The sequence below is a fragment of the Daphnia magna genome, linkage group LG6 (assembly GCF_020631705.1).
Source record: "Daphnia magna isolate NIES linkage group LG6, ASM2063170v1.1, whole genome shotgun sequence".
In the NCBI taxonomy this organism is placed as follows: Eukaryota; Metazoa; Arthropoda; class Branchiopoda; order Diplostraca; family Daphniidae; genus Daphnia; species Daphnia magna.
Window position 1 is genome coordinate 9251597 of NC_059187.1, and position 20883 is coordinate 9272479.

Genomic DNA, 20883 nt, shown 5'->3' on the forward strand with positions numbered 1-20883 from the left:
ACGATAACATATGTTTATGCAATGCAGGTTTATTGTGTGCTACGAGATACATATCACACTTTAAGATGGAAAATTTTAAAAAGGCAATGGTGGTTTTCTGCGGATTATTACAAAGCCCAGACTCTGACATAGTCGACTTGGATGGCGGCATCTTCTCCGGCAGCCTGCCATGTTGGGTACCAACCGGCACGTCCATTCCAGAAATCACCGAGGGCCTTGTTTTAATTTTAAATTTTGGTAAGAACAAACGAGTTTAAATATGAAATTCTACTTGAAAGGATATTGTGAGCGAAATGGTTGGATAACTTACGTTGCTCGAGGAACTGGCCCACGGTTTAGGAGCACCTCCTTCATTGACAGCGTCATCCGGGAAGAAACCATTGGTACCACCAACAGCCAAGTTGATAATCAAGTAAAACTGTAATCGTATGAAATGCAAAAACGGTAAAGAAAATTTGAAGGCTGTTTCATCGGAACCATGAATGAGTAACCTCTTCATCGAAAGGAGCCATTTTGGAGGCGAATCGCCATGGGTTCTCAATAGTAGTTGGGAAAGCCCCGGTGGACGTACCGAGTTCCCAGAAGCCACCAGCGCCAGGTGTAATACGTCCAGTTTCAACATCATCGATGCTAAACTTCAAATAATCTAGAAGAAACGAGATGTTAGTCCCTTTGTTTATGGTGTCCGAGTTACGAGACGGTACCTAGTGTCCATTCCAGTTGGTAGCGATGGAAGTCGGTGTTGTACCCGGGAACGGTATTTTTAGTCCAGGCAGTGTTACCATACCCGTTGTAAGGCCAATAGGGACCCCTATTCATAGTTTAGGGATTATTCAAAATCAATCTAAGAGGCACAATCATCCCAAGTTAATTTACCAATGAAGCGTTTGACCGGCTTGCTCTGCGCCAATGTTGACACCATTTTGCATTAAACGAAGGTTGCCTCTTGATTCGACCAAATCGATTTCTCCTGAAGCTGGCCATGTTCCATAGGCATTGTGTCTAGGCAAAAGCCAGATGGCTGCAATGGGGAGGAAAATGAGTTGTAAAAATGATTTAAAACATTTGATATTTAATAACGTTATATTATTATAGAAATTCAAGGGCAGCGCGTACCAGGCCACAACCAATCTCCAGTCGGCATCTTAGCACGTACTTCAACGCGGCCATACTTGAAAGAGAAAGAGTTAACTGTACGAATTCGTGCGGACATGGCGGGATTGATAGTATTGCCTCCGCCTCGTTGGCAACCATAGAACGATGGATTGGTGCACCTTGAGTTTCACAATGACAAGTTTGGTAACCAACGACTTAAAAAATGAACTTAAAAGGAGTCTTACTCATCAGCAGGAGCACCGCCGTTCAAATCAAGCGTACCGGTGGTTACGAAACCTGTTCCGTAACGGTCTTCGGTCAAGGTGGGTTTGATGTGGAGGATACTGTCCTTGGTGAAGCTGTTGGTACGCGAGTTGTCGTAAACTTGGAATTCCCAATTCTTGACAATAAAAACTTTTATTCGAGTCATTTTAATAATACTAGATGAAATAACTTTAATTTACCCCGCCGCCAGACATGGTTTTCTCATGTTGCCAGACAGAAAAGTCCAATTTGTCAAAATTGTCTTCGAAAATCAAAGAACCAGGTGCTGCTGGAACACCATTGACGGTAGTCTGGCCTGAGTATAAACAGGCAAAACGGTTACTATGTGGAAATTTTGAACAACAAGAAAGTAAAGATTAATGCAACACAGTTATACACCTACCGTAAGCTGACCCGATAAAGGCCCATGCGACCAGGACGAGAGTAAGCAACTTCATGGCGGCGTGAGGAATACTGAATGCTAATTTACACAAGTTTGTCGGGCATTATATAGTGATGCTACAACCATAAAGATGCTTGTATAATCATCGTATCTCAAGGAGCTTTGAAATAGTCTTTGACACCGTGATAAATTATGGCTCTTAATCCTGTAACAGAGTGCAACATTTACAAACTTTCTTTGACCGCCAAGTGCGATTAAGAAAAGATAAAAAAATATGTAAGCTTTTAACGGTGCTATTTTTGTTGTTGTTGCGAAGTGAAATCTACAGTTCAACATCTTTAATTGCCAAGCGATTGTAAACAGGGAAAGGCAATATGGTAAAACAATACTAGATGTTAAGATCAGTCGTTTGTGTTTCCCATAGTTAAGATTTTCTGTACAAAAAAAGAAGCAACGAGCTTTTCTGATGACTGTTGTAGTAATTCATTTCGCAGCAGAACACCCATCCTTACATTTGATAGCAGTTAATCGATGTTTTCCCATTTGGCTAAGACAAATCAAGGCGCCATATTATATTCTAATCAAAGTTGGACACGTGTAGTGCAAGCGGGAAGTTATGCAGTAAGGTTGGAGTACAAATATTTCGAGCACAGCTTGTATGGCTGATAAGATAATGGATAAAGTGACCCTTAACGTAATGCGCAGTTGTTGTTTTTGGGGACTGGCGCCTAAAACCAAGTAAATGACAAGTGCTGATGACAATATGGCGACTACCAACTGTCGCACAAGAGAGTTTTTTTTTTATGGAATGGACTAGAGACCTAGTCCCTATGCGACGTAATTTTGCACAGGTTAAAAAAGGTAAAATACTCAACGATTTTCTTGATAAATTCCTATATCTAACATCTATTGTAAATGAGTTTCGAAATCCTTCACTTTAAATGTTTTCATGTTATCTTCTTCTCTTTACATTCCTGTCTTTTCGAAGGGACGAGCCTTCTGATTTACGGTGAATGGGTGGAAACTGGAAAGCGGAAATGGGAAAATATATTGATAATTTGATATTACCATCATACATATTGATATTGCGAAACAATGATTCGAACCACCTATGGCGAGTGCTAGAACAACCTCATAAATCTAGTCACTTTGATAATACCGACCCAGTAGGGTAGCAGGTCAGCAGCGGAGGAAACCGCTGCTTTTCGCTTTCGAATCTTGGAAGGTCTCGGGGATTCTGAATTTGTTTATCAAGGCATTGGCTCAAGGTCAGAAGAGTTCACCATTTGTTATTTAGCCTTGAAACATGTTCTATGCAACAACTGTCAGTGTCTTCAGTATAAATTAGTGGTTCACGGACATCAGTAACTCTGTTGCTGGTGCTATTTAATTTTTATTGCACTCACAGTATTTGCAAAACAAGAAACGACGTGCAATGGAAGCAGCAGACGATAAATTCAATGCCTCTTCACAAGAATGCATAAGATTGAGAAAACCCACCACAATTCCTAGCAGGGAGCATATAGAAACTATTGAGAAGAGAAAAAGGATGGATTCCCCAATCATAACTACACAAGAGGATGATGATAACAGTCTAGAAAATGCTGCTGTTATTCAACAGATTGCTTTAACAAGAGTTAAACACCAGGCTGAGGTAGACTTGTGTTTTTTAAATGTTACTATGACATGTTTTTTTCAACTGATGAGGTTTCTGATTTTTATTTAAATTAAATCAGGTACTTAAGAAAGAGCTGCTTGACCAAATGGATATCCAGCTCTCGTCAATCATGGAAGAGTATGTTGCTGGCATTGAATGTGTGAGAGTACCACAAAAGTATCGGTCTTTTCTTGGGGATGACCAGTCAAGAGAAGAAAGAAAGAAAAGGAAACTACCGTGTGGATCCCTTCCTGAAAAAGAATTCATAGCAAGACATTCTTTGCTTACCGATCTCTTTGAGATCAATCACATACAAACTATATACCACATCTTCATAGCTATTCTCATTCTCCTGTTTATGAACACTGTGGTTGAAGATATTTTTGATAAAGGTCGCATTGATTTAGAGTTTGCACTCATCCTTTGGGCTTTTGGGGATTTTCAAACTGTACTCGTAACTTGGGTAAGTAGCATTAGACATATGGGTTTTTATTTTTATTGAATTCAATTTTTACTTATTCCAAATTACCTAATGTATTTTTTTTTATATTTAGGTTGGAATGATGTTTTTTACCTTAATAGTTGTCTACCCAGCTTTCCACTATTGGTCTCATAAACGTTTAAGCTATCGTTGACAAATCTAAACGATTGGCATGGGATTACTTCTGGCTTGCCTGTTATATTGTCTATATGGGTATGTTTTTAACATCTCTTTATCTTGCGGTCATCTTATCTTTTTCAACATGCATCCGCTGTAGAAACGGAAGTTTCTAATTATTTCATTTCAAAAATGGCCGCGTTTTTTTTTATAGGTGCTGCCATCTGGGTTCCGCTCACCGAAATACTAGCTCATAAGCTCCCTCCCGCCTCGGCCACTACACTTTTGATGGAACAGGTCCGCTTGCTGATGAAAACGCATGCGTTCGTCCGTTCCAATGTGGCGACAGCGCTTTCCTACGATAATCAGCAGTATAGTAAACCACCGGGGACGGTTGACATTAAAGAGGATAGCGATCAAGCTCCTTGTCCAGATTTTTCGAAATATCTTTACTTCATGTTTGCTCCAACGCTTGTTTATCGAAACCGCTATCCTAGGTGAGTTAGGTGTTTTTAAAATTTCGTTAGGTTGATGCATTATCTTCACGGTTCTGTAGAACAAGTTCAATTCGCTGGAAATGGGTTTTCTTCAATTTTCTGCAAGTAGTCGGTGTTTTATTCTACCTTTATTTCATCTTCGTCCGATTCTGCGTTCCGGTATGACACAATTCTTCTACTGTTGCCATTGTTATGATTTATTTTTTAAAACATTTGTCATATTATTTTATTTTATTTCTTTTAAAATTGAAATTTAGGTTTTCCGTCAAATAGGGCATGAACCAATGTCAGGGAAAGCCCTGGTATTGGCCGTTTTTGGCTGCATGTTACCCGGAACGTTGGTCTTGCTCTGCGGATTTTTTTGTCTGCTTCATGCGTGGCTCAACGCGTTTGCCGAAATGCTTCGTTTCGCCGATCGCATGTTTTATCAAGTAGGTCCTCACTGCTCTCCCGCCATATAAATCTTTAATCTTCCGGCCATTTTCCCTACAGGATTGGTGGAATTCTTCTTCTTATGCCACATACTATCGTACCTGGAACGTCGTTGTCCATGACTGGCTCTATACTTACGTCTATAAGGACCTTTACGAGGTTTTCGGACGACGTAATCGAGTTATTCCCACATTAGTCGTTTTTCTCATTTCGTCCATCGTCCACGAGTACATCATCACTTTTACTTTCCACTGTTTTTATCCAGTTTTACTACTGATGTTTGGCGGTTTTGGCAGTAAGTATTGTACTTTATTACAAAGAGGTTTTTTTTTTTTTTTTTTTTAACATACTATTTTTCCTTTTGTTTAGTGCTTTTTTCTTTCGTTACTAACGTTGATCCGCGCCTGGGTAATATATTCATGTGGCTCACATTATTCATAGGAACTGGGTTGTGTATGTCACTTTACAGGTACGATTGAATTTTAACTTAACTATAAATATGAACACTTCACCCAATTTACGGATGGTCATACTATGTGAATTTTCAGTATGGAGTGGTATGCGCGAGTCAACTGTCCGCCGTCTTTCGTAAGTACAGTCAATCCTTTTCAAACCATGAGTTTCGATGCTAAATTCATTTTTTCCTTGACACTAGGAGGGATTTATGGAAATTCTGATTCCTCGGTCATGGACATGCCTGGCTAATGGGAACATCTAAAGTGTATCAATTTTTCGGTTTTATTGCTGTGTTCTGGTTGTCTTTCTGTGCTCGGGTATTTTAAATCAAGATTACGCCGCCGAAAGTTCCATTTGCCAAAACTTTCGTCGTTAAACCTTCGTTTGGAAATTAGGTTATTAATGGCTGGATTATTGCGAAAAGTTCTTAGCTTCCACGCACTTGATCACGAAACTAAGGTCAGCATATTTTTACGGTTTATAATATCTGTGTTTGTCGTCTGCGTCAGTGGTGACTATTTCTCTCCAGAATCCCTTGGTCGTCCCATGGCCAGAAATTTAAATGTGGCAAGTTACGGTCGTAAACATATTGGTTGTCGTTCAGTTTATTACACTTTGGTCTTCATGAAAATATACTTTGCACACATTGTCTTATCTATTTTGGCTGTTGGATGACGGAAGTTTGATAAAAAGCACATTGTTGAAATAGACTGACTTAGACTCAATGTTAAGCTTGTAAATGTGCATAGGAGCGGCTGCACGTTAAATAATACCCGGAAACAGATGGTTGACGAAGAAAGTGCGGGAAAAACGTATCTATATAATGGGAAGTGGGCGGAGTTAAACATTTTCCTCCCTACCTACAGTTTACACACGTTGCCGCTATTGAATATGAGCGCCACTAGCCGTCGCGCCTCCATTTTGTCGAAACCTTTGTTATTTACTGGTTAGAGATTGTACTAGTACGTACGGATGAGTGTGTGGCTTCTAAACGTCTGAAGGTGCCTAGCCCAAAGTGACGAGGCCCCGTCGCCACAGACGAATGTAACGATTTTTGTGAGAACAAAAGCTTCTCGTCGGAAAAGTTTCTCGAATCTATCAGTGTTGTCTAGCCAGTGAATAAACAAACAGGGCTTGCTACGCTGGAGAAATTATTTGTTTCGAGTTTCGTCTTCTAGTTGAGTGTAAGTCTTCGGTTGGGGCGAAAAGATGGTCTACTTTTTCATCTTATTAAGGGTTTAAAAATCGTTTGCCTTCCCGTATTTTGATACTAGGGTATCCGATACATTTAACCGAGTGATGTCCTATCAATACTGCGTGTCTTTATCCAAACCTACAGCTAAAAATTGCAATTTTGTGTGTCTGTTGGGCTGAAAATGGCGCCCGTCGGGTTCTGTTAAAACGAAAGGGACCATCGACGTGTGTGCGTGTATGTGTCTCTCGTCTCGGTGTGTATGGTGGTGTGTGTGCTGTTGGGAATTTTTACGCCAGTCTTCTTGCTGTAAAATTCTCGTCCCGTGCCAAGGTCACTCCATCGGTGTATGTGTTTCGCAAAAAAAAAGTGGAATTCAGAGAGGGAGAGTAAAATAATAAGCCCTTTGGTGACAAGTATTTGGGTGGGAACAAGGAATTGAACCGGTTTTTTCTTGTCAGTTCCAAGAATTCCGTAAAAAAAAAAAAAGTCATTGTAATAAATATTTGGCTTTCCCAAACCGTTGCCCGTTTTAGTGATGGACATGTGTCTAATGAAAAGCAATCTATAACGTTTGGCGTAATTTTTCAGGCCATGAGGGAACGAGGCGAGCCGGACCCGTGGCCAACCAGTCAGGCCGTCTGGCAGGAATGGCTGATAGAGGCAATTGGCAAAATAAAAGGTCAAAAACAGAGGCCTTCCGCTGAAAGAATCTGCCATGCTGTCCGACAAACGCACACTAAGAGCACGGGTCCTGTTCTTCGTGACGAAGTAATTGTTGCCCGTCTCAATCAGGCTGTGGCAGATGCCAAAATCCTTAAAGTATGCAACAAAGGACAGACCTCTTACAAGGAGCCAGGTCATCATACAAGGCAATTGGCACTCAATAAGAATACAGATTTAACCAAGGTAAGAAAAAGATCCAATGTTGACTTAATTCTTCTTATATTTGGGGCTCGCTATTATTTGAGCCTCTTTCAATTTCCGGTCGGAATGTTTATCTGCTGGCGAACGGTGGAATAACAGTTCAAGCAGCTGTTGTTGTGTTTGCTAATCCAGTTTTTATGTTCTGTTACCTTGGCAGGTGCTGATCAAAAGTCTTCGCGAATTGGCCGAATCTGGCGGGTCCACTTTGCCCACAATTGAAAAATATGTACGTCAATCGTTTGCCGGAGCAACCGATGTCAATTTGTCCAAGTTACTCCGTTTGGCTGCCCATAAAGCCGTCGCGAAAGTACGTGATCCTCAGTAAACCTTCTTCCGAGTTTTTTTCCCCTTATATTAAATGAACTGTTATTGTTTTTCCGATTTTAGGGATTGTTATCGCAAGACGGTCACTACTACACGGTCACAGCACGCAGAGACGCAGAGACACCGCGTCGGAAACGTCGGTCTTCCTTTGCTTCGTCAACGCCCGTCCCGCCTGGTGGTGACTCAGATTTTTCGGACGGCGATTCCGGCCACCCACTGGACGACGATGAAGAACCAGACGACTTGCATAATCGAACACATAGTTCGGTAAGCCAGTGGACTTTTCTTCAATGCATTCCTTTCCTCCTTCGTCTAAAAACATGTCTGTACCTGAAAATATCGCCGCCCGCTGTGAGCGGGGTGTGGGTGCAAGTTGTGGGGTTGCCGAAAGTGGCTATTCATTGGCAGTTGATTTATGACTTGTTTAGCACTCTCTTCTCCCATTCTACTCCGCCCCCTCACTGTCTTGGAAACGAATGCCTTTATGTGGGAAAATCCATGCATTTCATTCATTCAAAACAACCGGCATTGAATTTAACTTTCCGTTTTTGTTTTTTTTGGCGCCAAAATTAAAATATTCATATTATTCAAATGTTTTCTCTTATTTTTATGGTTTTATAGATGCACTCGACGACGCTCTTCTGTTCTGAATGTCTCGGTACAAGTGAAAAGAACGGTCAGGGTGAGCACGAAAATCTCATTTCGTGCTCCGAGTGCGGATCTTCAGTCCACCCATCCTGCTTAAAGCGAGCCGGCACATCGTCTCTCAAGGAAGAGGAAGACTGGCTCTGCTCTGAATGCAAGAGTTGTAATATTTGCGGGGAGCGCGCTGAAATTGTAAGTTTAATAGATTGTGTCTTATATTTTCCGGTTCTTAGTTATCCGTGCATTTTAAAGTGACTTTCTTTTGCCGACTGACAGGATCCTCTTTTAATCTGCAACGTCTGCGAGCAGGGATTTCATGCCCATTGTGTAGATCCGCCCGTGGAGAAAAGACCAAAAATATGGTCATGCTCCAATTGTGCCGCACGAAGGAAGAGCAAGTTGGGTACCAAATCCGCTGATGTCTCACTCAAGAAAGGACGCAAACGGGTTGATAGCAGTTCTTCGGAAGAGGGTAACATATTATTTTCGGTACGCAACTACAAAGAACTAATTTTGAATCATCGTGAATTTTTGATTTTAGCGGCTGAACATGAAGAAACTGAGGAAATCGAGAAGATTCCACCACCACCAGGTGTCACAGTTCGGGATGTGGAATTATTTAAAAAGGTTCAACAAACAACAGCAGAGGTAAAACAATGCCTTGTTTTTTTTTTGTTTTTTTTTAAATTCTGTGGCGATGCATTTCTTTTGGTGGGACTCTTTCAAATGCTCGTTGTTTGTTTAAGGCCCTCAAAGTCAGCTCCATTGGGAATAATGATTCTAGTCTGGGAGGAGCAGCTCGGTGTCCAGCCTCTATTCAGTTCGGGAAGTATGACATTCAAACATGGTACTCTTCGCCATACCCTCAAGAATACGCAAGGTACGTTTTGTTATCAGTATACGTTTGAACATCTATCTTAATGTTGGTTCATTTAGGCTATCAAAATTGTTCCTGTGCGAATTTTGTCTCAAGTACATGAAGAGTCGTTCCATCCTAGATCGGCACATGACAAAGTGCTTTTGGCGACATCCACCTGCCACTGAAATCTACCGAAAAGACAATCTTTCCGTCTTTGAGGTGGATGGCAACGTCAACAAGATATACTGTCAAAATCTTTGTTTATTGGCGAAGCTCTTTCTCGATCATAAAACGCTGTACTATGACGTTGAGCCTTTCCTCTTTTACGTCTTGACCATCAACGATCGCAAGGGGTGCCACTTGATTGGCTACTTTTCGAAGGAAAAGCTGTGTCAACAAAAGTATAACGTTTCATGCATCATGACGATGCCGCAGTACCAGCGACAAGGATACGGCCGCTTCCTCATTCATTTCAGTCAGTATCTTTTGCTGCCCTAGCTACTAGAATTAAATTACTTCTAATTTGCGTTTATTAATATATATTTTCAATTCAGGCTACTTGTTGTCTAAACAAGAAGGACAACCGGGCACACCGGAAAAACCTTTGTCTGATTTGGGAAAAGTGAGCTATCATGCTTATTGGAAGTCTGTTTGTCTGGATTATCTTCACGCTAGAAGAACGGATGGATCTCTCTGTTTGCAGAAAATGAGTCAGGATACAGGATTGACTCCGTTAGACATAGCGGAGACCTTGCAACGTATGGAAATGCTAAGGAAGAAGCCCGACGGAAAGTAAGTATTTATATCGGCGGAAATCCTATTACAAATATAAGGTCAAATCCGTACACAAATAACACGTCGTACTTTTTATTTAGGGTTGTCCTTTGTATAGATTGGAGTATGGTAAAAGCATACGCCGATCGCGTTGCTTCTCAGCAATCGCGTCTTGAATTGGATCCGGAAGCGTTGCGCTGGTCACCCTTGGTTGGCAACTCTGTTGTTGGCAGCGATGAGGATCATAGCATGATGTCGGACACTGCTGCCGATACGCCGCAGGAGTCGGAGAACATTGGTGAAATCAACAACGATTCGGTTTCAACTGTCAAGAAGCGCGGCCGTAAACCAGGCAAGAAACCTGTGAAGAAGAAGCAGATTGAGAAAAAAACGCATAAAGTTGAACCTCGGTTGAGGGCCCGACCGCAACAACAGCAGCAGCACGACGAACCAGTCGAAGTGGACAAGAAAATAGAACCTGCTACAAACCGTCGCAAAGTTCTCGTCATCGAGGAAGACGAGATTAGCAGTAACGACTGGCTTCGGCCCAGGAAGCGCCGACACGTTGAAACTGTCGAACCTGTTGCAATTAAGCAAGAACCGGGTGCCAAAACAAGTAGGGCCAGCACATCAAAAGCGGAAGAGCAGCGGCCAGAGGTGGTTAAGGTAGTGGCAGCATCTTCGCCTTTACCGGTCGCGTCTCCCCAACTGACAACGACTGTCAAACCCAAGCAACGTGGAAGGCCGAGGAAGTACGCCAGACCTATCGAAAACACTCCAACAGTATCTAGCGAGAACATGGAAGTGATGCGTGAAGAAGAATCGCAATCTGCCTCTAAAGTTCCATGTCAGTCAGAACAGGATCATGCAGTCAGTCCTGTACCACAATCAGGCGAAGAAGAAGAGCAAAAAGAGATCGTGTCGGTAGCAGCGAATCAGTTGAGCGAGCCGGAAGGAAGCCAAAAGTCAGTCGAATCTCCCGTTCCCGTGTTGGCTGACAAAGAGATGCCAGATGTAGCCGATTCTTCGCCCTCCACCCCTGCCGTCGAAATGGACAGTTCTCGTATTACGCCAGTGCCCGAAAAAGAAAACGAAGCCGAAAGTGCAACTGAGTCTTCTCCATCTCCATCGTCTTCTTCTTCTGTTGACGATCAAGCTGTTAGCGGGGCGCAAGATGCTAATCCGATTGACGAGAAGATGGAAACAGATCAGCCATCCATGTCTCCTCCAATCGAAGAAGTTGTTCAACAAATGGAAGAGGAAACCAACGTAACTTCCCCGAAGCCATCACCGGTGGCTGACCTTCCGACTCCAAAGGCAGAGTCACCAAAAGAGGCTTTGCAGGAAAAGGAGGAAGGTGAAACTGAAGTTAAACAAGAGTCCGAATCACAGTTCGAAAGAGATGCTGAAAAGAAATCTGAAGTAGAACCGGAACGGGAACCTGAGAGACAGCTGGGAAAGGAAGACGTGCCGGAGGAGGAAACCGTCAAGGAGCCTGAACGGACAGAAGCTGAGGAAGTGAAAGCAACAACGTTGACACCCGTCGTTGTACCGCAGCCACCGCAGGAGAAACGGGAGGAAATTTTGGAGCAACGTTCGCCGGCCAACTACCTTGTTGGGCCAGTCAACGCTCCAACGACTCCAAGCTCCTGTCAGCAGGTTCCTCCCGTTACTGTCTCGGTCCCGCTGATGAGCGGCCGTAATGGTTCATCGTGTGCTCTGATCAGTTCGCCAAGCCTTGGAGTCTACACGCCGGAATCGAGCACTGGATCTGTCCAATCGATTCATGGCATGACAGGCAGTGAAGAAGTAATTTCAGCTAGTTGCGTCGAATCGCCTCGTTCTTTACCAAGTCAAGAACTGCCACCTACTCCGACTCCGCATGTTTCTCAATACAGCAGTGATTGTAGCCAGCAAGCAATCACATCATCAACAACAACAACATCTTCAACAGTCAATGGTTTCCCCCCAGTTGCTTCACCAACAGCAGTCAGCAATGCAACAACAGTTTCATCAATCTCACCAACATTTGCATGGCCAGCTTCTACAACAGCAGCATCAGCAGTTACAGCAACACCAGCAACAACAGCAGCAGCAGCAACAGCAGCAGCAGCAACAACAACAGCAGCAGCAGCAGCAGCAACAACAACAACAGCAGCAGCAGCAGCAGCATCAGCAGCAGCACCAGCAGCAAGCAGCAGCAGCAACAACAACAGCAGCATCAGCAGCACCATCAGCAGCAACAACAGCGGACTCACCATCGGAGCCGGTCTCATCCACATCAACATATGTCCTCTCCTCAGCAACTACAACCTCAACAAACTAAACCACAACAACATATGGCTATGCATCATGCCCCGTCACCTCAGCCACAGCATCATCACCAACAACAACACCAGCAACAACAGCAGCAGCATTTGATCCATCATCAGCAGCATCAACACCAACAGCAGCAGCAGCAACAACAACAACAGCAGCAGCAGCAACAACAGCAACAGCAACAGCAGCAACATGCCATGTTTCAGTCAGGATTTTCGGCCATGGGGCCAGGGGGTTATGGATTTCCCAGTCATCTGCATGCGTCAGCGGGGTACATTTCAGCCATGCATTCTCCCCATGCCCCCATGTCTATGGGGTATAGCACTAATCCGGGAGTTGTGCCACCTACGGCTACACCTTCGCCAGCTCCGTCTCCAGCGGCCAGCTCTTTCATGCCTGTGCCGCCAGTTCCAGCGATGCCTACGGTGATACAGCAGTCGGGAAAGCAGCGTCGATCCAGCTCGACCCATCGGTATACGCCGATCGCTCCAGCTCCACCTTCTCATACCAGCAATAGTACTATCATTTCACCTTCGGTTACGACGCCATCTGCAGGATATTACAACCAACATCCAGCAGCTGCCCAACCCCAGGTTCCCGTTGCCCGGCCGGCTTCACAGTACTTACCTCCTGCGCAATCTCCCAGCCATCCGACCCCGCCAACGTCAACGTCGTCCACTACTGCGACTGCGCCCTCGTGTAGCTTGGCTAAGCTTCAGCAATTGACTAATGGCTTAGCGGATTCGGCTTCTCCCCATCACACCATGACACCTCCTCCAAATCAAACTCCCCCTCCACCACCTCCGTCGCATCTCCACGGGTTGAGTCATTCTCGAGATCCATACGGCTATGGGGTAGTGCCGACTCCGCCGCCGTCGGCCATACCTTCCCAGCAGAGCTATGCCAAATACTACCAAGGGTCTGTTCCATCGCCTATTCCGGTCAGTTCAAGTCCAGTAGCCGGACTTAACACACCATCAAGTGTCGTCCATTCCAATAACAGCGAACTAACGTCTACGCATACTGGTAGCGGGCACAATGTAAATGCAGCTGGCCAGTCAGGACGCTCGTCATCTTCCACTGCTGCAGCGCCACCGTCGTCATCTTCTGTCGGGCGAAATAGTAACAACAGCAGTTCTCAACAGCGGCAAGCAACGGACGCTGCTACGCAACAACGCCAAGCGCAACAGCTCATGCAGCAGAGCTATGCCGCCATGAATCAGCTAAATGGTTACAGAATGAGTATGGCCGGTATGGCTGGAATGCCCGGCATGCCCGGTATGCCCGGTATGGGTATGCCTAGCATGAGCATGATGGCCGCTCAGCATCAGGCGCTAAACTCGGCCTCGTACATTGCAGCAGCCAATCCAGGATTCATGAATCAAAGTCAGTTGGGCGTGATGAATATGCATGCTCACGCGGCTGCCGCTCATGCTGCTCAACATCCACATTCTGCTCCCCACAGCCACTCTGCCGCGGCCCAAGCGGCGCAATACCAACAGGTTGATCAGCGTACTGGCACTCCGGCTGGCATGTATTCAGCACCGTACGCCTACGGCATCCCGCAGCTTCCCCAACTCAACGGCACCATGAGGAGGTAAACCTACTGTACAGCGTACACACTACTTCTTCTAAATACGCCGTATCCCATGGCGCTTAAATCTTTCATTGACGTTAAAACCCCTTGGTTCTCACCATCTAATTTATAATTTTACAAAAGGACTTGTTTTGATAAGTGATTGCGTCCGTCCCCATTGCTTAACACACATTAAATTCCTCGTTCGTTGTTCCAAAAAAAAAAAGAAAATGAAAAAAAAGAAAAATAAAGAAAAACCAAGAAATTGGCATCGTGCGTCTCATTCGGTGCTCCGAAAACTACGTTATCGACATGTAATGTGATTGTTTTCCCCAAACAGAAAGTAAGAAAAGATAACTATTGTTGGCCGCGTTGCTTGTTTGATTTAACAATACCCGATAAAATGGCTGCTGCATTTCTTTGTAATCTGTTCTCACCCAAGAATTTGGTCGTGTATGCTCCGGCTGCCTTACTTTTCTTCAAGACACACTACTTTCTTTTTCACCAAAATCTTTCATCAATAGTGAGTGTGCTCTGTAGCACTTGGATTGTATATAAATACAATTTGTAAATTTACAGAACTTTCTTCTTTAGTGCAAACATTTTAGGAGATGAAAAATGACTGCGAAGCCTAAAAATTGTATTTCATACCAACAAAATTTCTAAAATTGTCTTTAAAAAAACTTTTAAATCAATCTACGCCAAACTGAGTGAATTGATGGGTGCTTAATTTTGCTTTGGTTTTTTCCCGCCATTATTGATTGGCACCGGTATTTTGCTTGGAGTTTTAACGGGTGATTTGCCGTCTTTTCGGCGAGGTTTTACTGACTCGGGAGTTTGCTGACCTATTATCGTTTGCTAAAATTAATAAAGAAAACCAGAACCAAATAACAAAAAAAAAAAAACAATGCAGATTTTACCCCAAACAAAGTAGTGGAGCTGTTCTCCACTAAAATACATCGTTGATGCTAAAATAATCAGGCCGGCTATGAATAGTAGTCGGTATCCCCAGTGTAAAACCGCTAAAACGGGGTAAACCCAGAAGTCGGTTTTGAATGCAATAAAGAATACCCTAAAAAAAAAAAAGATACAAATAAATAAATAAATAAATACAATTGTGAGAAGAGAGGACCTTGCTTGTGCCCAATGAATAAAAAAATTATTTTTACCAAGCAAGATATCCAAGCATGAGAGCTGAAAGCCCTGCCAAAGCATGAGACCTTTTTGGAAAGATTTTTGGAATGAAGATCAGTTCAATAAAATCCAATGGAACAATTGAAGTGTGCATGATATGGTTTAACCAACCTGCATTCACTCAAAATTAGTAAAAGTACAAATTTTAAGCTCATGTATAATTAATTTGAGACCTGGAAAGAATGCATCAAGAGCAACTGGAAAAACTAATTCACGGTCTATAGCCCACAACACCCAAAAGGTGGTTGCAACAAACTGGTTTGAAAAAAGAGCATTAGTTTAGATATACTGAAGGTGATCCCATTTTTGTGCATATTAATACCATTCCTAAGGGGAAGACCAAAGATCCAAAAAGGAAGTCCCTCACTCTTTGCAAAGCTGTTTGTTCCTTTAGGTTTGTGGAATTGCTGCCCAACAGATCATTCGCGATAGAAAAGGAAAAGTAGAAAAGTTGGAGCACCTAATGAGACAAGAATAAATACTAATTGAGATAGATATTGAGTGAGATACTGAGATACAGTACATGAAAAACAACCATAATATGCCAACAAAATTACCATGTTCCAGAAAGTCAAATACTTCCAGCGACCAGCAAAATCAATGGAGATTTTGGCATAGTCATCAGGTACCTTCAATTCCAAAAGATCATAGTAAATACCATAAGCAAAATTGCTAGCAGCTCCCAGATGAAAAATAATTCTAATTGAGTTTTTCATTCTGGCGAAGTAGAGTTGCGGTATTAACTACGTATTTCCTAACTAGTTTTGCCGGTTAATAGATAACGTATTGTGCGAACGAATATGTGTGGGAATGGCTTAACATTTGGTAGTTACTGAGCGGTTATCTTTCCATTTCATGGCTAAATCAAGTCAAACCCACACAATCAGTATATAGACTTAATCCCACACACAGCGCAAGGCAGGTTTCTTCGAGCTGTCAAAATCAAACACTTGTAATATCAATTAAAGCTTCAGCCGGTAGGTGGCTATTAACCGAAACAGTAGGCAGCGCTCGTATCGCTCTCGAATGTACAAAACAAAATAAGGAGGAGGAGTCTCGACTAAATTTACCACAACAAAACGATTTTGGCGCTGCTTTTGGTAATTCTGCATTCATTTGGTATCCAAATACCATTAAGGGATGTCGTATTAATTTGCCTCTTTCAAATTTTACTCTCATATTTTGTCTTTGTGAAACCCACTTGTTTCGTTTTGAACTCCCTCCTGCCGATTTTCACCATTCATCGAGTTGGTAGCTAAATTATAGTTTTTCTATACTTATCCTTTATTTGTTTTAGTTCTGCCTATTTCCTTGATAAATAGAGATTTCTCAAGAAATTGTGTTTCATGTAACCTAAAGGGGCTTCTAAAATTCACCAGTTTCAATTAGAAAAAATTTTGAACTGAGCATAATTTTTTGCTTTTTGGGGTTGATGGATCACTTTTCCAAAATCTTCATTCAACCAATTCAGGAAAACCCAGTTTTTAAAAGCTTTGTTTGAAATCTCCCTAAAATAAGAAAATATAATTCTATTACCGTGATCAACTTCACCATGGTTCAAGTATTTGTTAAGTTTAACTAAATATGTACAGATCCCTGTGGGTGATGGGGAAATTTTGAAAAGGGTACTTAACTTTTTCTGTATGATCTGTTGGCTTATAATTGTTTTTGTCACAGGCATATCCAGTGTATGAAGAATACATGAAAAAATTTTATGGTGGATCCTACAATCACAATCTGAAAATGGAAAGTTCATTCCCCAGCTCATTGAAAAAAATTTAACCCTGGAAAAGTATGAGGAAAAATGGAAGACAAATTTCTAACCATGAAAGGTAAATTTCTTAATTACTATTCCCATTAGCTTTTGGTTATTGAGTGCTTAAGGCTAAGCCAACATATAAAAACCATTAAGTTCTGAATCAGGCGTCTTCATTGCTTGTAAAGCTTGATTTACTCGAAAAGCTACTGGCGCTCATCCTTACGAATCCTGTTGTTGTAGTGTTGTAAACAGAATTGGGAAGTTCCAAAACCTTGTTTAGAATAGAAGGAAAATATTTAGGTTTACATATTTACTCTCAAAGTACTGACGTATTCGAAAACTTACTTTAGAAGGATAATATTGAATATCTGCCGATGAAAGCAATTCTTGATAGCGGTTCTTTGATTGCTTTTGAACTCGGCGAGCGTAACTCACCAGCCCAGCCAGAATTGCCAGCAAAAGAACACAGACCGAAGAGATAATACCAATGTGGAATCCATAATTGGGTTTGGTGTAAACTGTCAGGTAGAGAGCTTGGCTGGTTTGCGTTGCATTCTGGTTTTGAGACTGGCACCCGTAGATTTCTGCATCACAAATGTATAGGCCCGTGTGTATCGTATGGTTTAACTTTGTCAAACCGTACGATAATGTATTGGAAGAGTTAGACGATTCATAGTTTTTGGATGTGAGAACTGTTGTACAGGCATGTTTGTCCGATGCATCTACATTTGTTATTGTAAAAAAACTGTCAGCGTTGCTATTTCCTTAAGACTTGAAGATCTGTACAAACCTTTCTGACATCCTTCTTTTTCGAAAAGCCATGTTAGGCGGAAATATGGCAGCATTTCTGATGCGTTGTATGGTACTAATTTGCAAAGAAGTGACACATCCGTACCGTGCATTTCACTTATGGAATTCACAGGTAGAACTGTCAAGTTATATGGTCGGGTGTTAAAACTGCATAGCGGAGTTTTGAAAATGGGGGCAATCGGAACCTATTTGTTAAAATTAAATTTATCTGAGTTATTAGAGAACAAGTAACAAAATTCGTTTGTACCCCTGCCGATGTATCGTCTACTTCTGAAATTATAGCGTCGTAAGAACTTTTATTAGCAACAGCTGAGCTCTCCATATTTAGCAGTTCTTCATCTACCCAATGTAAAGTGGCATCCTCGTAATCTGAATCAATCGGTTCGTTATTCTTTACGGGTTGTATTTCGTCCTCATCATCAATATTTTCTCCTTCGCCAACAATGGGTGCATTTCTTTCAACGTCTTGCATCTGTTTAAGTGCGATCTCAGCTTCCTTTTCCTCATCTTTCTCCAGCACATCTTCTCTTGAAAGCTCTAAATCTAAATCGTCACTAGTACCGTTTTCCAAAAGTTCAGAATTTTCTTTAATTGGATTCTCTTCGTGGTTTTCTTGTGATTCCTCAGACGAAGTGCTATTGATTTCTTCATTGTTGTTAGAGTTAAGGTCTTGGTCATCATCAGTTCCATTGGAGGATTTGATTTCTTCCGGAATGACTTCGCCCTCTGACAAACTAATTTCTTCCGCAAAGTCTGGATCTTCAAGTTCCTCAGTATTATCGTTATTCTCGTCCATTTCAAATTCAGAAGATGGATGCGCGTCTCCATTTTCATGAACAGGTTCATCCTTTTCGTCGGGAGGAAAATCGAAATCTTCGACGTCTTCAGTCTCTAACATCTCCTCTAGTTCTATTTTGGAAGAGGGATGAACATCCCCTTCTTCGTGAACAGCTTTGTCTTGCTCTTTAAAGATTTGCTCAGGTTCATCGATTTCAGCCTTTTCCTCTTGCAGCTCACCGTCTCCGCTGAAAGCATTTTGTTCGTCATTCCTTTCCATCTCTTCTAATTTGGATGATGGATGGGCATCACCTTCAACGTGAACGGCCTCATCTTCTTCATTCATTAGGTCAGTATAAAGTTCCGCCATCTCCAGCTTTTCGAGACTTGAAGGATTTTCTTGCTCAATTTTCGTTTCGTTATCTGCTTCCAAGGTGTCCCCAAGCATAAATGTTTTGGCGTCAGTTTGGTTCTCTTTATCTACAATCCAGTCTATATCTTCGTCGCTATACTGGTCATAAATGTTCTCGTTTGCTGTGACCGTTTGCGTTTTGTTATCCCGATCTAAATCTTCAACGGGAAATACCGAGCTGCCAATGTCTTCATTTTTATCCAGATAATCTTCATTACTGTCGACGTCGGTAGGTAAATTGAAGTCAGCTTCTTCCACTATTGTAGTTAGGTTAGCTGCTTGTCCGTCTGTTCCGTTGCGAAGATCATCTTGGGTTACATTTGCCACCAAACTGTCACGGTTCTTTGAAGCATTCTCGTCAAAATTAGGGAACATCCACCAGTAATTGCTTTTCCTTTGCCAACACGGAGCTTGTAAGCGCCAGTACGAACACCGTTCTAACAAACCACTGCATTTTTTTTACAAACTTAGGAGGGGAGAAAATCACTAGAAAAGGCTTGGGTTGTATCGTCACTGTAACGTTTTAGGGAATGCTTTCGGACCAGCTTTTGCTCAACGTTTTATCTTCCCGGGTTGGAGGGGGATCTACTAAGTTACTTATCTTAGTACATAACAATTGTGTGCTTATTTCTAGTCTTATCTGAAATTCGAATGGCGGACTGTAACTACGCATAACCACTTGAACGGTTTTAATTGTTTGATTCTCTTTTTCTGATTTGTAATGTAGGAAAACAATCATGCCTTTTTGCTAGACAAAGATTTTTATTGTTGAATTTCGGTCCCACTGAAAGAGGCGAAAGATCCGCCTAGGAAAGGAGCCAGTAAAAGAAAAAATAATGATTAATGGACAGGTCGTTAAATACGCTAGGTAATGAAGCAGCATCGCGGAAACCCATGGTAGTTTAATTTTGTTGTTATGCCTTGCTGTCTAACCAGATAATGTTTTTCTTTCAACTATTTTTTTAAAAGAAAGATTCAATGATGAAGTAGATATAAACAAAATAGTGCATTGCTGAACTTCAAGACGGCGATCGTTATGCCAATTCAAAAACCAAAGAGGCTAATTAAACAGACCAGCAATCCAGACTAATGCAGTAATTAAGCAACGAGGGAATGGATACGTATCTGTAATTTCACCACCGGATACCGCCTTAAGCGATCCGGAAATGGCAAACGGAAATGTATTATCTGTTTCCAAAGTAAGACTAAAATTTCCTGACAAACTGATTTCATAGTAAACATTTGTAACAATTTTTCCCTAGGTGCAAAGGACGGGCACCCAACCTTACGCAACGTTTTCGAGAAGCATAACGTCTGATAGGATGCTCGCATGTAGTCCAATGTGAGTGGACTCGGATAGCTTCTCAGAATTCCAATATACTGGATGTGTGCCGACAATCCTTAGAATCAATAAAGGAAAGAGCCTAACATACCGGAATTTGGTCGGTGACATCCAATGCCGATCTGTCATGTCAATGAATGCTTTTGTGGAAGCGGAGTCGATTATTTTGCAAAGTAGATATCCAGAGGAAAAGCAATCTTTCAACCTTTTTGGAGTCTGAGGCAAAAGTCTATCATTCCTGTAAATCTTGTAACAGATGATGAAATTGTAATCACAACATCGACGAAATGAACTTTCGAATCCAGAGCAGAAGCCGCCATGACAACCAAAGGAAGGCAGCAAAGACGAAATTGGCTTTGTGCCGTTTTTCGTTAGAAATGGTGAGCACAGAGGATCCCTAAAGTAGGCGCTAGAATTAATTGTCCTCCGTGCTGTAAAAGTTCTGCTTCAATCAAGGTTATTCTTTATTTATTCTGCTGTTTTCATTATGACGTAAGCAAATTAATTTTTTTTTTCTGTTTCTAGCCATTCTTACTATTCAGAGATGATGCCATAGAAGCCGTAGCACTTC

General features: G+C 42.2%; 6 protein-coding genes across 8 annotated transcripts; 3 read left to right on the plus strand and 3 right to left on the minus strand.

Annotated features, from left to right (window-relative positions):
• Nucleotides 1–9: 9 nt before the first annotated feature.
• On the minus strand, nucleotides 10–4012 carry LOC116925280 (beta-1,3-glucan-binding protein). Of its 2 annotated transcripts, none has more exons than XM_045174853.1 (10): nucleotides 3994–4012; nucleotides 1763–1840; nucleotides 1560–1675; nucleotides 1341–1495; nucleotides 1117–1274; nucleotides 877–1021; nucleotides 705–811; nucleotides 492–646; nucleotides 311–418; nucleotides 10–215 (listed from the first exon to the last, which is right to left on the minus strand). In XM_045174853.1, the coding sequence occupies exons 2-10, from the start codon at nucleotides 1815–1817 to the stop codon at nucleotides 108–110; spliced, it is 1107 nt and encodes a 368-aa protein (XP_045030788.1). In that variant the 5' UTR covers nucleotides 1818–1840; nucleotides 3994–4012; the 3' UTR covers nucleotides 10–107. The 2 variants fall into 2 exon arrangements, with proteins under 2 accessions (XP_045030788.1, XP_032787854.2); XM_032931963.2 differs by lacking the exon at nucleotides 3994–4012 and adding an exon at nucleotides 2638–2683.
• LOC116925270 (sterol O-acyltransferase 1) lies at nucleotides 2830–6051 on the plus strand. Its single transcript, XM_045174848.1, is given in 11 exon segments — nucleotides 2830–3416; nucleotides 3499–3882; nucleotides 3974–4042; nucleotides 4044–4113; nucleotides 4232–4514; nucleotides 4574–4673; nucleotides 4772–4945; nucleotides 5007–5241; nucleotides 5316–5415; nucleotides 5495–5534; nucleotides 5602–6051. Coding segments are annotated over 11 exon segments (1737 nt in total). The 5' UTR covers nucleotides 2830–3197; the 3' UTR covers nucleotides 5665–6051.
• Nucleotides 6052–6334: 283 nt separating this feature from the next.
• Nucleotides 6335–12695, plus strand: LOC116925262 (histone acetyltransferase KAT6A). Of its 2 annotated transcripts, none has more exons than XM_032931934.2 (11): nucleotides 6335–6586; nucleotides 7186–7503; nucleotides 7679–7828; nucleotides 7909–8112; nucleotides 8467–8682; nucleotides 8767–8962; nucleotides 9032–9138; nucleotides 9237–9370; nucleotides 9427–9824; nucleotides 9904–10141; nucleotides 10225–12695. In XM_032931934.2, exons 2-11 carry the CDS (start codon nucleotides 7189–7191, stop codon nucleotides 12542–12544), a joined length of 4278 nt encoding a protein of 1425 aa, XP_032787825.2. In that variant the 5' UTR covers nucleotides 6335–6586; nucleotides 7186–7188; the 3' UTR covers nucleotides 12545–12695. The 2 variants fall into 2 exon arrangements, with proteins under 2 accessions (XP_032787825.2, XP_045030781.1); XM_045174846.1 differs by lacking the exon at nucleotides 6335–6586 and adding an exon at nucleotides 6599–6941.
• Nucleotides 12696–12726: 31 nt separating this feature from the next.
• Nucleotides 12727–14043, plus strand: LOC123473944 (mucin-2-like). Its single transcript, XM_045175591.1, has one exon. It carries the CDS (start codon nucleotides 12727–12729, stop codon nucleotides 14041–14043), a length of 1317 nt encoding a protein of 438 aa, XP_045031526.1.
• Nucleotides 14044–14641: 598 nt separating this feature from the next.
• Nucleotides 14642–16165, minus strand: LOC116925288 (androgen-induced gene 1 protein). The gene is made up of 6 exons (XM_032931972.2): nucleotides 15770–16165; nucleotides 15535–15672; nucleotides 15386–15467; nucleotides 15188–15323; nucleotides 14939–15090; nucleotides 14642–14863 (listed from the first exon to the last, which is right to left on the minus strand). The coding sequence occupies exons 1-6, from the start codon at nucleotides 15926–15928 to the stop codon at nucleotides 14745–14747; spliced, it is 786 nt and encodes a 261-aa protein (XP_032787863.2). The 5' UTR covers nucleotides 15929–16165; the 3' UTR covers nucleotides 14642–14744.
• Nucleotides 16166–16846: 681 nt separating this feature from the next.
• On the minus strand, nucleotides 16847–19528 carry LOC116925269 (protein PFC0760c). Its single transcript, XM_032931946.2, is given in 5 exon segments — nucleotides 16847–17242; nucleotides 17317–17693; nucleotides 17762–17966; nucleotides 18029–19366; nucleotides 19368–19528. Coding segments are annotated over 5 exon segments (2088 nt in total). The 5' UTR covers nucleotides 19425–19528; the 3' UTR covers nucleotides 16847–17131.
• Nucleotides 19529–20883: the final 1355 nt, after the last annotated feature.